Source organism: Eretmochelys imbricata, chromosome 3 (genome assembly GCF_965152235.1).
Source record: "Eretmochelys imbricata isolate rEreImb1 chromosome 3, rEreImb1.hap1, whole genome shotgun sequence".
In the NCBI taxonomy this organism is placed as follows: Eukaryota; Metazoa; Chordata; order Testudines; family Cheloniidae; genus Eretmochelys; species Eretmochelys imbricata.
Genome location: NC_135574.1, coordinates 75,034,212 through 75,047,959, shown reverse-complemented (window position 1 = coordinate 75,047,959; position 13,748 = coordinate 75,034,212). Strand labels below are relative to the sequence as shown.

At 41.7% G+C, this 13,748-nt stretch overlaps 1 protein-coding gene across 7 annotated transcripts in view; it reads left to right on the top strand.

The window, feature by feature from the left end:
• Positions 1 to 13,748, top strand: part of FBXL4 (F-box and leucine rich repeat protein 4) — a 131,531-nt gene that overhangs the window by 100,997 nt on the left and 16,786 nt on the right. For all 7 annotated transcript variants that reach the window (XR_013345602.1, XM_077812851.1, XM_077812850.1 and 4 more), the window contains one exon: positions 12,672 to 12,743. Coding sequence is in view for 6 of the 7 variants with exons in the window: in XM_077812851.1 (XP_077668977.1) it covers positions 12,672 to 12,743 (72 nt within the window). In the remaining variant the exon portion in view is untranslated. The remainder of the gene's footprint in view (positions 1 to 12,671; positions 12,744 to 13,748) is intronic.

Sequence of the window (13,748 nt, the reverse complement as noted above, 5' to 3'; positions counted from 1 at the left end):
GCACAGGTCCTTTGGAACTGGGGGGGGGGGGGGGGGGGAACCTGAATATTATTGATATTATTGTGATTTTTTGTGTAAGGGGTTCCTTATATCAAAAGCAAGCCCACCTAGGTGGCAAGATAGATTGGAGTACCCAAGGGGTCTGTCTGTGACTCCATGTTAAGGCTGCTGTAGTGCCTGAGGAGTTCACACTTGATACTTGGTGAAATCTAAGTACAGAATTCACAACCTGGTTTTTAGCAGTCTGCCCTGAGGTTGGTACTCATGCTCCTGAGCCACTCCAGACAGCTTGACAGGCACTGAGGATGGAGTGGGCCCAATCACTCCTTGATACCTGTGGCAATGAGATGGAACCCCAGCAGGATTTATTTACTCTGCACACTGTACGATTGCTTGTCAAGCTAGTTATAGTAGTACAATGTAGATAGCACATTTAATATTAGTTTTATGCCTGTTAGCAAGTATATATAAATTAAAATTTTTATATTAGTTTAGGGGATTCCCAGTATCAGGACCTTAGCTGTGACGGGTGAGACTAAATCCTTGAAAATTAAAACTTGCCCCAAGAGATGGAGAATCCACCACTTCCCTAAGTAGTTTGTTCCAATGGTTAATCATCTTCACAGTTAAAAATCTGTGCTTAATTTCCAGTTTGAATTTTTCTGGCTTTAGAGTCTAGCCATTGGTTCTTGTTATACTTTTCTCCACTAGATAAAAGAGCTTTTTAGTATCCGGTATTTCTCACTGTGAAGGCATTTATATATTTTAATCAAGTCACCTATGTCTTTTTTCTTTTTTTTTTGGAAACAGATGGAGCTCTTTAAGTCTCTCACTGTGAGGCATTTTCCTCAAGCCTCAAATAATTTTTGTGGCTCTTTTCTGCACCCATTCCACTCTTTCAACATATTTTTTAAAATGTGGACACCAGAACTGTATGCCAAATGCAGAAGTAAAATCACTTGCCTTCTCCTTCTTATTCCCATTTACACAACCAAGGATTGCATTGGCTAGGGTTGGTCTGCCAATCTGGGTGGATTGGCCTCAGCCTTAGTACCAAATCTGTTCCCTCAATGGGAGATGGAGATTGCTTTTTAGCACTAGTCCACAAAGACTTCATGTTTTTCCTTTATCTGTTCAGGTCTCTGTTTACACTAAGTGACATCACCCTTGTGCACAGCTGCAGTATAGGTTTCATGCACTACTTGCACTACTTAAGCTCTCAAAATAGGGTTTCAGTGGGACTGAATGGTGCATATGCTTTGAGTAGGGCCCTACCAAATTCACGGCCATGAAAAATGCATCACGGACTATGAAATCTGGGTCCCTCCCCTCCCCTCCGATATCTGGTCTTTTGTGTGTTTTTACCCTATACGACACAGATCTCACGGCGGAGACCAGCATTTCTCAAACTGGGGGTCCTGACCCAAAAGGGAGTTGCAGGGGGTCACAAGGTTATTTTAGGGGTCACGGTATTGCCACCCTTACTTCTGGGTGGCTTGAGAGGCGCGGCTGTTGGCCGGGTGCCTAGCCCTGAAGGCAGCATCCAGCTAGCAGCTGCATACGAGTAAGGGTGACAACACCATACCATGCCACCCTTACTTCTGCACTGCTGCCTTCAGAGCTGGGTGGCTGGAGTGTGGTGGCTGCTGACGGAGGGCCCAGGTCTGCAGGCAGCAGCACAGAAGTAAGGGAGGCAATGCCATATCATGCCATCCTTGCTTCTGCACTGCTGCTGGTGATGGCTCTGCCTTCAGAGCTGGGCTCCTGACCAGCAGCCACCAACTTCCCAGGTCTGAAGGCAGTGCCACCAGCGGCAGCAGCATAGAAGTAAGGGTAGCAGTACCGCAACTCCCCCTGCTACAAAAACCTTGTGAACGCCCTCCCACAACTCCTTTTTGGGTCAGGGCTCCTACAATTACAAACTGTGAGAAATTTCAGATTTAAATATCTGACATCATAACATTTATGATTTTTATAATCCTATGACCGTGAAATTGACCAAAATGGACTGTGAATTTGGTAGGGCCCTAGCTATGAGCTGGCCCTGTATGCAGGTTGAATTTAATTCATTGTAAATGTTGACCAATAATATATTTCCATGTAATTGAATCTATAAAATGTTTTAAAGTACTAGATAATACCTGTGACATCCAGAAAAGGGTTAATCAGCTCTCAGCAGTTGCCATGGGTGGGTAAGTCCTCAGCCCCACAGGGCAATGACCCATTATTAAGAGTTTGTTCTAGTGATGTAATTTAATATCCTTACCAACTATGAGCCTGAACTAAGCCCTGATCCAAACTCCCCTGAACTCAGGTAATGGTTGAAACCTGAATCCAGATCGGGTCCAAATTTTGCAAATGGCCCATATATGTATCTATATAAGAAGCTGAACCAAATCCGCAGCTTCAGTACTCCTGAACATTGGGATCTGTATAATTGTCATCCTGATCTAATTATCGCTTGAATCCTTCACTGATCCTTGCAAGAAGTTGTGATTGGTAGTGTTTCCATGGAGTAAATCTGTACTACTGGCAGTCAAAAAAACAGAACTGCTAAATACAAATCTGAAAACATTTGCACCTGGAATTTAAAAAAGGCTTGGATTGGAAGCAGCCTTAACTTTGGTTTTAGAATTGCCAAACCAAAACTTGAGTGACAAGCCTTTGCAAAACCATGGTCTCTTCAGCCTATCTGTAGCTGTAGTGGTCTCGTGTCCAGTACAGAGAAGTCTCCATCTTGGCCAAGCTTGAAGAAAAAACATAATTTTGTACTCTACTGAGCAGACTGACCAAACCTTGTAGAGGTCCTGGACACTTGCACATCCCATTTATGACAATGGAAAGTTCATGTGATTAATATCAATCTGCGTTTGGCATAGATAAATATAGGCCATGCAGAGGGGCACCCATGTCACAAAGCAGAGTACTTTACCTGGAACTCCAGTTAAATATAATGATAAATGATAAAGACACTTAAGCATCTGATTAGATACAAAAATTACTGGGCCATTAGAGTTCTGCCAACAAAGGAGAAACTGATTTAATCTCTTTTAGAGAAACATTTGTTCTTCTTTGAGTGCTTGCTCATCTCCATACCATGTTAGGTGTGTGTGCTCGCCACATGCACCGGTGCTGGAAGTTTTCCCCTCAGTGGTATCCATAGGGGACTGGCTCTGGTGCCCTCTGGAGTGGCATGCCTATGCACTGGTATAAGGAACGACGACATCCCCACCCATCCCCTTCAGTTCCTTCTTACTGCCAGTGACGGTGCTGGAATGTTGTCTTGCTTTGGCAAGTGTTCCTTCCAGTGGTTTTTTTCTTCTCTACCCATTGTGTACATCATGAGTTACTTATCTAACAGCTATATAACTAGTATCAGATATGTCCGACCTGGGTTGGGGAGCCCACCTCAGAGCACTAGAAACTCAGGGTTTGTGGTCCCAGGAGGAACTATCATTGCACTTCAACATCAGGGAACTCAGGAACATCAGTTTGGCTTTCGAAGTGCTCCTTTCTCAGGTGTTCAGTTAAGTGGTACAGTTGTTGATGGACTACACAGCCTCCATGTTCTATGTCAACAGACAAGGGGGAGCAAGGTCAACAGCCCTCTGTCAGGAAGCCCTCCATCTGTGGTACTTCTGTATCCAGCATGCCATCCACCTAGAAGCTCTGCATCTCCCCGGAGTCTGAAACATGCTAGTGGATCACCTCAGGAGGTCATTCTTTTCTCATCAGAAGTGTTCCCTTCACTCAGAGATCATCAGGATGATCTTCCAGAAGAAGGGGATTCCCCAAGTGGGCCTGTTTGCCACCAGGCAGAACAGGAAATATCACCGATTCTGCTCCCTACAAGGTCTCAACAGCAGCTCGCTTTCCCACGCATTTCTCCTGTCATGGATGACTTCTTCTGTTCAAGTTGTGAACGGCATTTGAAAGCACCTTTAGACACCAGACAATGTAGTTTTCCTCCAGCTGAGAGGAAGAATATTTTTTATTCTACTGTTCCTGATATAGAGGGGAGATATGTCCCCCATTTATACACCTTGCTCTACCTTTTGTGAGCCTTACTGGTGTGATAAAGTCCAGGGATTGCCCATACAAACACAGACCTGAAGGTTCTCATGCAGAATATTCTTTGTATCCAGTCCTATACCCTTATAGTATATAATCTTGTCCATTTTGGGCTCCTTGGGGTATGCAAAAATCTAAGACAACTTCCTCCCCTCCAAACCCACCTAAGTTAGATCTCCCTCTCCTTTAAGACATCTTAAATCTACTCAAGAGGATCTGTTAGCCCAGTCTCATAGATAGCACCAACAGGAACATGACAATGAGGAGAAATAGCAACAGGAGATAAGATTAGTTGATTCCAGCAACAATATCTTACTCCTCACCTGCTGAGGCACTGATCCCTGCTACTTCTAGCCAGCTGGGTGATTTTAAGATTTACAATGCATGACAGACACCTCACAAATTCCAGTGGAGGTGGCATAAGAAAAGTCCCACAAATGACAGGACATTCTGCATGCCTGGTAGGGTTGTTGGCCTATCAACAGTGAGTTGTTAGAACTGCCTAAGGACCTGAGCCAGTAAGTGTTATCAAGCACTCTGAGTATTTTTATACCCACCCAGTCCCTGGATCCCTGGTGGTTGTAGCAGCAGTGCGTGAAACATCTAAACGTCAAGGGCCTCCAATTCTGATACCAAAGAGAAGAAACTTTATTTATTTGTCAGGAAGGTCCACTATTCATCTTGCCTTTGATGTGCATTTCAAATTTTCAGACACTTATGTTGAAATGTGACTGGAATCACAAATCATAGAGAAGCTTCAGAATGAAAGAGAGCAGCTGAGATTCCTTAGTGTCTGAAGGGTAGTTAGCTTGAACATCTTGGCTGGTTGCTTTTAACGCTTCTGGCAAGGCTGATTCCCCACTCTGGCACTTTGACTGCAGAAGGTGGGGGCCCGCAAGGATTCTAAAAATTAATACTGGCCACTCCAGGCTGGTATTAAACTCCCAAGGTTACAGCTTTTCTCTGACCTTGGATGGGTAGATTCTGCCACCACCCAAGTGTAAAAAACCCCTTTGGGAACCCAGGAAGAGCACTTGGGAATTCCTTCCTGTGGGGTACCCTCAAGCCCTTCCCCCCCTACCCTCAGCCTGGGGAAGAGCTGAGAAAGAAAAACAAAGGAAATCAGCTGTTGCCACCAGCTAATTAAACAACATGTGCATAAACCTCTTAGGACACAAAAATCCAATCTTGTTCTTAAAAAAGGTAAATTTTATTAAAAACAAAAAGAAAGAAAATACATTGGAACTTAGGTTATTGCTAGATTTAAAAAGAGCAAATTTTATAATTAACCATCAAGAATGGTTTTCTTGAGGTCCAGCTTAATGGTTACAAGCAAAACAAAAGCATTTGGGGGTTAGCACAAAGGAGTCCACAAGCCATAAAGAAATAAAAAGAGATAAACCTAATCATGTCTTCCTAGACATGTCCTGATCTACTTATGTATCTGGGGTTTCAAATGAGTAGTTTCTAGGTATGCACTGATGATTTTTCATACCTGGCTCAAAGCTTTTTACAGCATAGTTCCAGCCCTGTCCCTGTGAAGGGTTAAAATGTATCGCTAATGTAATAACCTGGTATATGGATTTGTGTATAGGCCCAAAGTTTAGAGTTTGGTTAAAAGGTTAAAGGCCTAGCAAATAATAATTAGCTAAGAGAAAGCAAAATAACCAAAAATAACCTTGCTTTTGCTAAAATATGCCTGGTTAGCAAAACACCAAATGTTGGGGGCAATAATTGTTTTATTTAAAGTTGCAAATAAAACAAAAAAGCCCTGTTTTTGTTGTTAGGGGTTTTTTGTAGGAAAATGTGGTTTTTTTGCACATTTAATTTTGAGTTTATAAAAGGCTTAAGCATGTTAGTATAAGATATGGCTTTTTTTTAAAAACGAATGTTTGCCCTAAAACACAAATAAACAACTTGAAAAACAATTTTATTGCCATATGCTTTCACTGTTTCTTTGCTTTTACCCTTAAATATGTATCCGTTAAACAATCAAAGAAGCTACTTCATTCCTATGAACCCCAAATCAAAATTCAACATATGTCAAGGTTCCTCCCCCACTCTGAATTCTAGGGTACAGATGTGGGGACCTGCATGAAAAACCTCCTAAGCTTATCTTTACCAGCTTAGGTCAAAACTTCCCCAAGGTACAAAATATTCCACCCGTTGTCCTTGGACTGGCCGCTACCACCACCAAACTAATACTGGTTACTGGGGAAGAGCTGTTTGGACGCGTCCTTCCCCCCAAAATACTTCCCAAAACCTTGCACCCCACTTCCTGGACAAGGTTTGGTAAAAAGCCTCACCAATTTGCCTAGGTGACTACAGACCCAGACCCTTGGATCTTAAGAACAATGAACAATCCTCCCAACACTTGCACCTCCCCTTTCCTGGGAAATGTTGGATAAAAAGCCTCACCAATTTGCATAGGTGACCACATACCCAAACCCTTGGATCTGAGAACAATGAAAAAGCATTCAGTTTCTTACAAGAAGATTTTTAATAAAAATAGAAGTAAATAGAAATGAAGAAATCCCCCCTGTAAAATCAGGATGGTAGATATCTTACAGGGTAATTAGATTCAAAAACATAGAGAACCCCTCTAGGCAAAACCTTAAGTTACAAAAAAGATACACAGACAGAAATAGTTATTCTATTCAGCACAATTCTTTTCTCAGCCATTTAAAGAAATCATAATCTAACACATACCTAGCTAGATTACTTACTAAAAGTTCTAAGACTCCATTCCTGGTCTATCCCCGACAAAGAAGACTACAGAGAGACAGACAGACAGACCCTTTGTTTCTCTCCCTCCTCCCAGCTTTTGAAAGTATCTTGTCTCCTCATTGGTCATTTTGGTCAGGTGCCAGCGAGGTTACCTTTAGCTTCTTAACCCTTTACAGGTGAGAGGAGCTTTTCCCTGGCCAGGAGGGATTTCAAAGGGGTTTACCCTTCCCTTTATATTTATGACAACATATATATTTTATACTAATACATTTATTAAAGTACTAGTTAAATGTTAATTTGTTAACTTAAAACCATGGGCAAAAACATTATGTAACCTTTGACCATTGGCTACTGTGCTGTCATGTCTTGCTGCTAAACGTATCCAGGAAAGTAAAACTGCCTACCCCGTCACTTTGCCCCGCCCATGGAAAATCCATATATTCCATTGTAATCAATTAATTAACAGTGTCTCTAAGCCTAATAAGCCAGGTAACACTCCATCAGCGCTGTACGTAATAAACTCCTGTGCTTACACTCTACACAGTGTAAATTTATGTCCTTCACCCTGCTCTCCGGGAGAACAACACAGACAGACAAAAGGGGAGTCTTGTTTCAATTTTAAAAAGTTCTAGCCTTCCCACTGGCTCTTTTGGTCGGGGGCCCACTCCCTTCCTTTTACCTATGGACTTTTTAACCCTTTGCAGGTAAAGCAAGTAGAGAACAGCTACTAACAGGGAGTTTATAACTAACTAGCTGGCTGGCTGGGTGTCCATAAAAGGTAGCTCCCCCGCCCCTCATTTATCATATCTTCTGGTATGACCACTTCCATTGCAATGGCTCCAATCTTCTGGAATACTTTGGGAAGTCCAACTAACCATCGAGGATCTCCCATTTGAAAGTTACAAACTGTTTAATGCACCAACTGACAAAGCCTTTAATTCATTCAAGGACCCGAGAGCCACCCTCCAATCACCGAGCATATACATATCAGCCTCAACAAGGATATAGACCAGCCCTCAAAGTTCCAGCAGACGGATGCCCTCTACCTTTTATTATTACAACCTCAGAGAACATCAGAACCGTGCAAGAAACAGAGGTTCCAGCACAGAAGGTCCTCTGCCTCTTCTGTTGCTAATTCTGTGGCTACCTCACAGCAGCAGGTTGTATGCTAATCAGATCCATTTCAGAATCTATACATTGGAGACATCCCAACAGATTAACTGTCACTTCAAATTCCTGATGGTGAATCTGGCCATCACAAGTACCCTACTGGATCCCCAAGACTGGTTTGCAGCTCTTAACCAGCAAAATGTCTACTTTCACATTTTTTCATCTGGCCCACAGGAAATGCTTCAGATTCTGTATAGGGATGCCTCATGACCAGTCCTGCCCTTTGTTTTTTCCACAACACCAAGGGTATTTCCCAAATGCTTGGCAGTTGTGGCAGCTTATATTAGGAAACAAGGGGCCCAGGTATACCGATACCTCAACAATTGGCTTATCTAAGGAAGGTCACCCAAACAGGCAACCAACTTCATTCACTTGATCAGAGAGCTTTTTACTACACTGGGACTCAAGATCAGCAAAGGAAAATCCAACTATTGCTGACTCGAAGTATAGAATTCACAGGAGCTATGTTAGTCAATCTCAACAAGAGCTTACCTACCACAGGAGAGGGTCTGCTCCATAGTGAGCCTCTGTGATTTTCTGCAAGCTCACCCAGAGCTATGTATATGAACATGTCTCAGACTTCTGGGTCACATGGTGTCATAAAAATAAAGGGAAGGGTAATAACCACCTTTCTGTATACCGTGCTATAAAATCCCTCCTGGCCAGAGGCAAAACCCTTTCACCTGTAAAGGGTTAAGAAGCTAAGGTAACCTCGCTGACACCTGACCAAAATGACCAATGAGGACACAAGATATTTTCAAAACTGGGGCGGGGGAGGGGGACAAAGGGTCTGTCTATCTGTCTGTCTATCTGTGATGCTTTTGCCAGGAACAGATTTTGTTTAATGGCTGGTAAAATACGCTGTGCTGAATGGAATGTATATTCCTGTTTTTGTGTCTTTTTGTAACTTAAGGTTTTGCCTAGAGGGATTGATTCTCTGTGTTTTGAATCTGATTACCTGTAAGGTATTTACCTTCCTGATTTTACAGAGGTGATTCTTTTATCTTTTCTTTAATTAAAATTCTTTTTTTAAGAACCTGATTGCTTTTTCATTGCTCTTAAGATCCAAGGGTTTGGGTCTGTGTTCACCTGTACAAATCGGTGAGGATTTTTATCAAGCCTTCCCAGGAAAGGGTGTTTAGGGCTTGGGGGGTTATTTTGGGGGAAGACGTCTCCAAGTGGGCTCTTTCCCTGTTCTTTGCTTAACACGCTTGGTGGTGGCAGCATAGTGTTCAAGGACAAGGCAAAGTTTGTACCTTGGGGAAGTTTTTAACCTAAGCTGGTAAGAATAAGCTTAGGGGGTCTTTCATGCAGGTCCCCACATCTGTACCCTAGAGTTCAGAGTGGGGAAGGAACCTTGACACATGGCCTTCTGTAACTGTCACACAGCATGCAACACTCCATGCAAGAGTGGTTGCAATTAGTATACTTACTAAACAAGCACCAGATGTACATGGAGATAAAGGTCCAACAAGAAGTCCTCTCTTCATTACAATAGTGGAAGAACCCATTTTATGTGTGCAACAGAATACCTTTTGCTGCACCTCTGCCTAATAAAATACTGGTGATAGATGCCTCCGCTCAGGGATGTGGCGCTCATTCAGGTCACCTTCATACTTGGGGCCTATGGTCCTCTCAGGAAGCTCATCTCCACTGAAACCCTAGAGCTCAGAGCTATCTACATGGTAAGGCATTTTTATCCTTGCTACAGGGATCCATGATCCCAGTGGTGATGGACAATACAACTGCAGTGTAGTAGGTCAGCAGACAGAGAGGAGCAGGGTTACCCCCTCTCTGCCAAGAAGTCATTCACCTGTGGGCCTTGTGCATTCATCATCAAATCACCCCATGGCTCTGCATCTTCCAGACTTACAAAATGCCCTAGCAGATAACCTCAGCAGACAATTTCCAGACAGCCATGAATGGACTGTCAAAGGCTCAATTCTGAAAAACATCTTCACAGATAAGGATGTGCAAAAATAGACTTATTTGCCACAAACCAGAATAAGAAATGCCAAGTGTTCTGTTCTAGAAGTGGTTTGAGCCTAGGCGGTCTGTCAGATGCCTTTCTCATTTTATGGACACCAGGACATCATATATGCCTTACCACCCATTCTATTGATATCAAGGTTTCTGAGGGAACTCAGGCAAGGTTCAGCCTTAATGATCATGGTAGCCCCAGTTTGGGTCAGATGATTCTCCTCCAATCACATTACCTGTACTACCCAACGTGATTTTGCAAAACAAAGATCAGATCTTAAAACAATATCCTGCATCTTTACATCTGACAGCTTGGATGCTGGCTAGCTGACTGCCAGTGAAAGAAATTGTTCAGCTGAAGTCCAGAACATCTTAGTATAGCAGAAAAAACTCTACTAGACTGACCTATACAGCAAAGTGGAAGCGGTTTTCTGCTTGTGCAGCATGACATCACCTTTGAGTCTCCTGTTACTGCTATTTTGGATTATTTGCTAGCACTAAAACATTTGGGATTATCCATCAGATCCCTAAGGGTATATTTAGCAGCAGTATCAGTACATCCTCCTCCTATTCAGGATCATATCCTATTTTCCCTTTCTGAAGTTGCTAGATCTTTTAAAGGCTTCATTTGTGTGTTTTTCCCCTATCTGGGAACCCCCTTCTTGAGACATCAACATAGTAGTAACTGGGTTAAAAGGACTTCCTTTTGAGCCCCTATCAACTTGTTCTTTATACAGTCTTTCTATGAAGATTGCCTTTTAGATGCTCAAAAAGAACAGGAGAGTACTTGTGGCACCTTAGAGACTAACAAATTTATTTGAGCATAAGCTTTCATGTTATTACATCTACTCAGAGGTCCTTTTTTAAATAGTTATTTTCATTATTCTGATTTAGTAATCGATAGTAGACCCCTACAATGAGGTTACCCATATTTTTTTATTCTTTTTATCTTTACCCAGAGACTCTCAACTGGTCTGCTCCTTCTGGACCTAAGAACACGTGTGTGTGTGTGTGTGTGTATATATATATACACACACACATACCAAGTCTCAGTGATGCCAGTTGTCATAATTTAGTTTATGTACTAATACTTCCAGTTCTTCCTGTTTGTTACCCATACTTCCTGCATTTGTGTGTAGACATCTGAGATGTTGAGCAGATTCCCTCACTGATTTCCATCTTGTTGCTACTATGACCCTATTTTAATTTTCCATGCCTCCTGCCCCTCCCCAACATCTAACCCTCTTTTAAAGTTGTCTTTTGTTTATACTTACTCACCTGCCCCCACTGAACCTAGTTTAAAACTGTCCTCACTAGGTTGGTGAGTCGGTGTGTGAAGATGCTCTTCCCCTGCTTGGTCAGGTGGGCCCCATCTCTTCCCAGCAGACCACCTTCCTAGAACAGTATCTCATAATTGACGCTTCTGATGCTTTCCCATCGACACCATCTATGCAGCCATGCATTCATCTCCAGGATGCACATGTCCCTTCCTAAGCCCTAACACTTAACTGGGAGGAAAAATGGACAAGAACACAGATATTTTTCTTCTAAAAGTTTAGTACAGAAAATAAATTAGACTAATCTTATATATATTACTAATATACATACACAGATAGCAGACTAGTTCTCCTTTAGCACTTCTAATTAACAAGTTGTTTTGTCTTTTATATTCAGCTTTTTATTTTCCTCAGTGAAGAACTATTACAAATACTGTGGATTTCCAAATATTATGTTGCAGTATGTTGTGATATTTATTCCTGTTTATGAACTCTCATAGGTTTCAGAGACTACAGAATACAAATTATCATATCTTTAAAGGGTGAATAAAATGTTTTAAATGTAGCTCACATTTATTTGTAGTTCTGTTTATCCACAAATGGATGACAATTTTGGTTTCTTTTGCCTTCTTAGTTTGAGTATATTTCAAAATTACAAAACGAAATAAGGCAATACAGTGTAATATAGTGTAGTAGAGTGGTTTTATTTTTTTTAGTAGCACAAATTTTCATGAAAACACGTAGCCTCAGCTGGTCTTATGGAAATAAAACTGAATATTTAAGCATATAAACATTCTGCAAGGTACACCTGAGTCTAATATAGTTTCAGATTCTTTTAGTTGTGTGGCAGTATTCTGAACAGAATGGCCATGTTAAAATGGCAGAAACATGACTGTAAAGTAAACGTTATATTCATTTCAGTCTGCATGTTGCTAGTGACAGGTGCTCAATGGTTGTCAGTACCCTTGTCAGCACAGAGAATCCTTTGACATTAAAGTCCCCAGTTCAATCCTGATACTGTGTGACTCTATTGGCAGATCCATCAGGCTGTAGCTGATCAGTGAATGTCAGAGCTGTTGCTGTTCTTCTGCAATGTCACCTGTCCCTAGTGTTTTTGGTTTGGCCTTGCTTGTTGTTTGAACTTACCACACTTTCCAACAGCTCTCCTGTGGGAAATGAACTGATAGGTCATGGGAATATAGGTATCTTTAGGGCATGCAAAATCTCATCCAAAGTGACTTACATAAAGGCTTGTAATGATTACCTTGGCTTAGAGTCAATCAATGGTTAGAGTGCTTAGGGACTCATTAAATGGCATTTGTGGTGTCTGTAACCTAGGTTTTGAGCTGTATTTCAGGGAAAGTGGTGACAGCCTTTAATGTCTAATTGACCTCTTCTCTTTGATTCACTTTCCATATTTGCCTCTGATGTGGTCCCCAATGGCAGCAAACAGCACTGCTCAGCATTCTGAACTTCTGTTCAGAGCTTCAGCACCTCAGCCTTGGTAGCTGTGTCATGGTAAGTAATTGAAGTCGTGTTTGTGTGTGAGAGAGAGAGAGAGAGAGATGACTGAGACTGAACTTACTTTTCTTTGTTTACAAAAGTATTAAAAGATAGTTTACTTCATTTGCTTATCTAACATTAGCCTTTATTCCTATAGGGCAAAAATGAATGTGTAGGTGTTTATAGGGACACTGGCCAGTTTTGCAGGCCTAAAATTTAGCTCACCATCTCCCCACCCCTGACTATTTGTAAAGTGAATGCAGTTCTTCATATGTTTCCAAAATTAATGTTTAATGTTCATTTTTATTTAAAACAAATATACATTCTTGGAAGCCTGACACTCATGAACGACCCTACAGTAATAAATCTCTGTGTATACAGAATAAGTTAGTTTGAGTGGAGATATTTTTAGTCACAGGCTTCCCAGGGCTATGTGGGTTTTTATTGTTACTTTAAAAAAAAAAAAAAAAAAAGGAATTGCTGATAGAGAGGTCCCTCCTAAACAATGTTGTACCTGAATGCCAGAGGCAGACATAGAGGGGGCCTTATTTTGCAGCTGTCTATGGCTATAAATACAGCAGAGTACTTAATATGCGACTTGATGGGCTTCTCCACCCAATCAGGAAGCAAAAGAAAGGAAGAGCTGGATAGACCTCCCTCAGTTGGCTTAGCAGAAACTGGAGGGAGCATTACCAACTAGCTCTTCCAACAGTCTAGACTTCCTATCACTCCTTTGATAGTGGGTTATACTGCCCATACAATGGCTCACTTCTTCATTCCCCCTAACTTCCATAGTGGGGACTGGCAGTGCTTCCCTGAAGGCTAGATCAAGATTCAACCTTTGTTCAACCTTGAAAAGGGATGAGACTTATTCTTCTGTCCATATGCAGATGTATGAACACTGTTTATTTTATTAAGTGCCATTAAACCACCAATAGCTCTGTTGTTATCCCTCCAATTGCCCCTTTATATAAGCAGGACAGACCACTGTCAATGAAACTTAATTACCCTTTAGGGGGA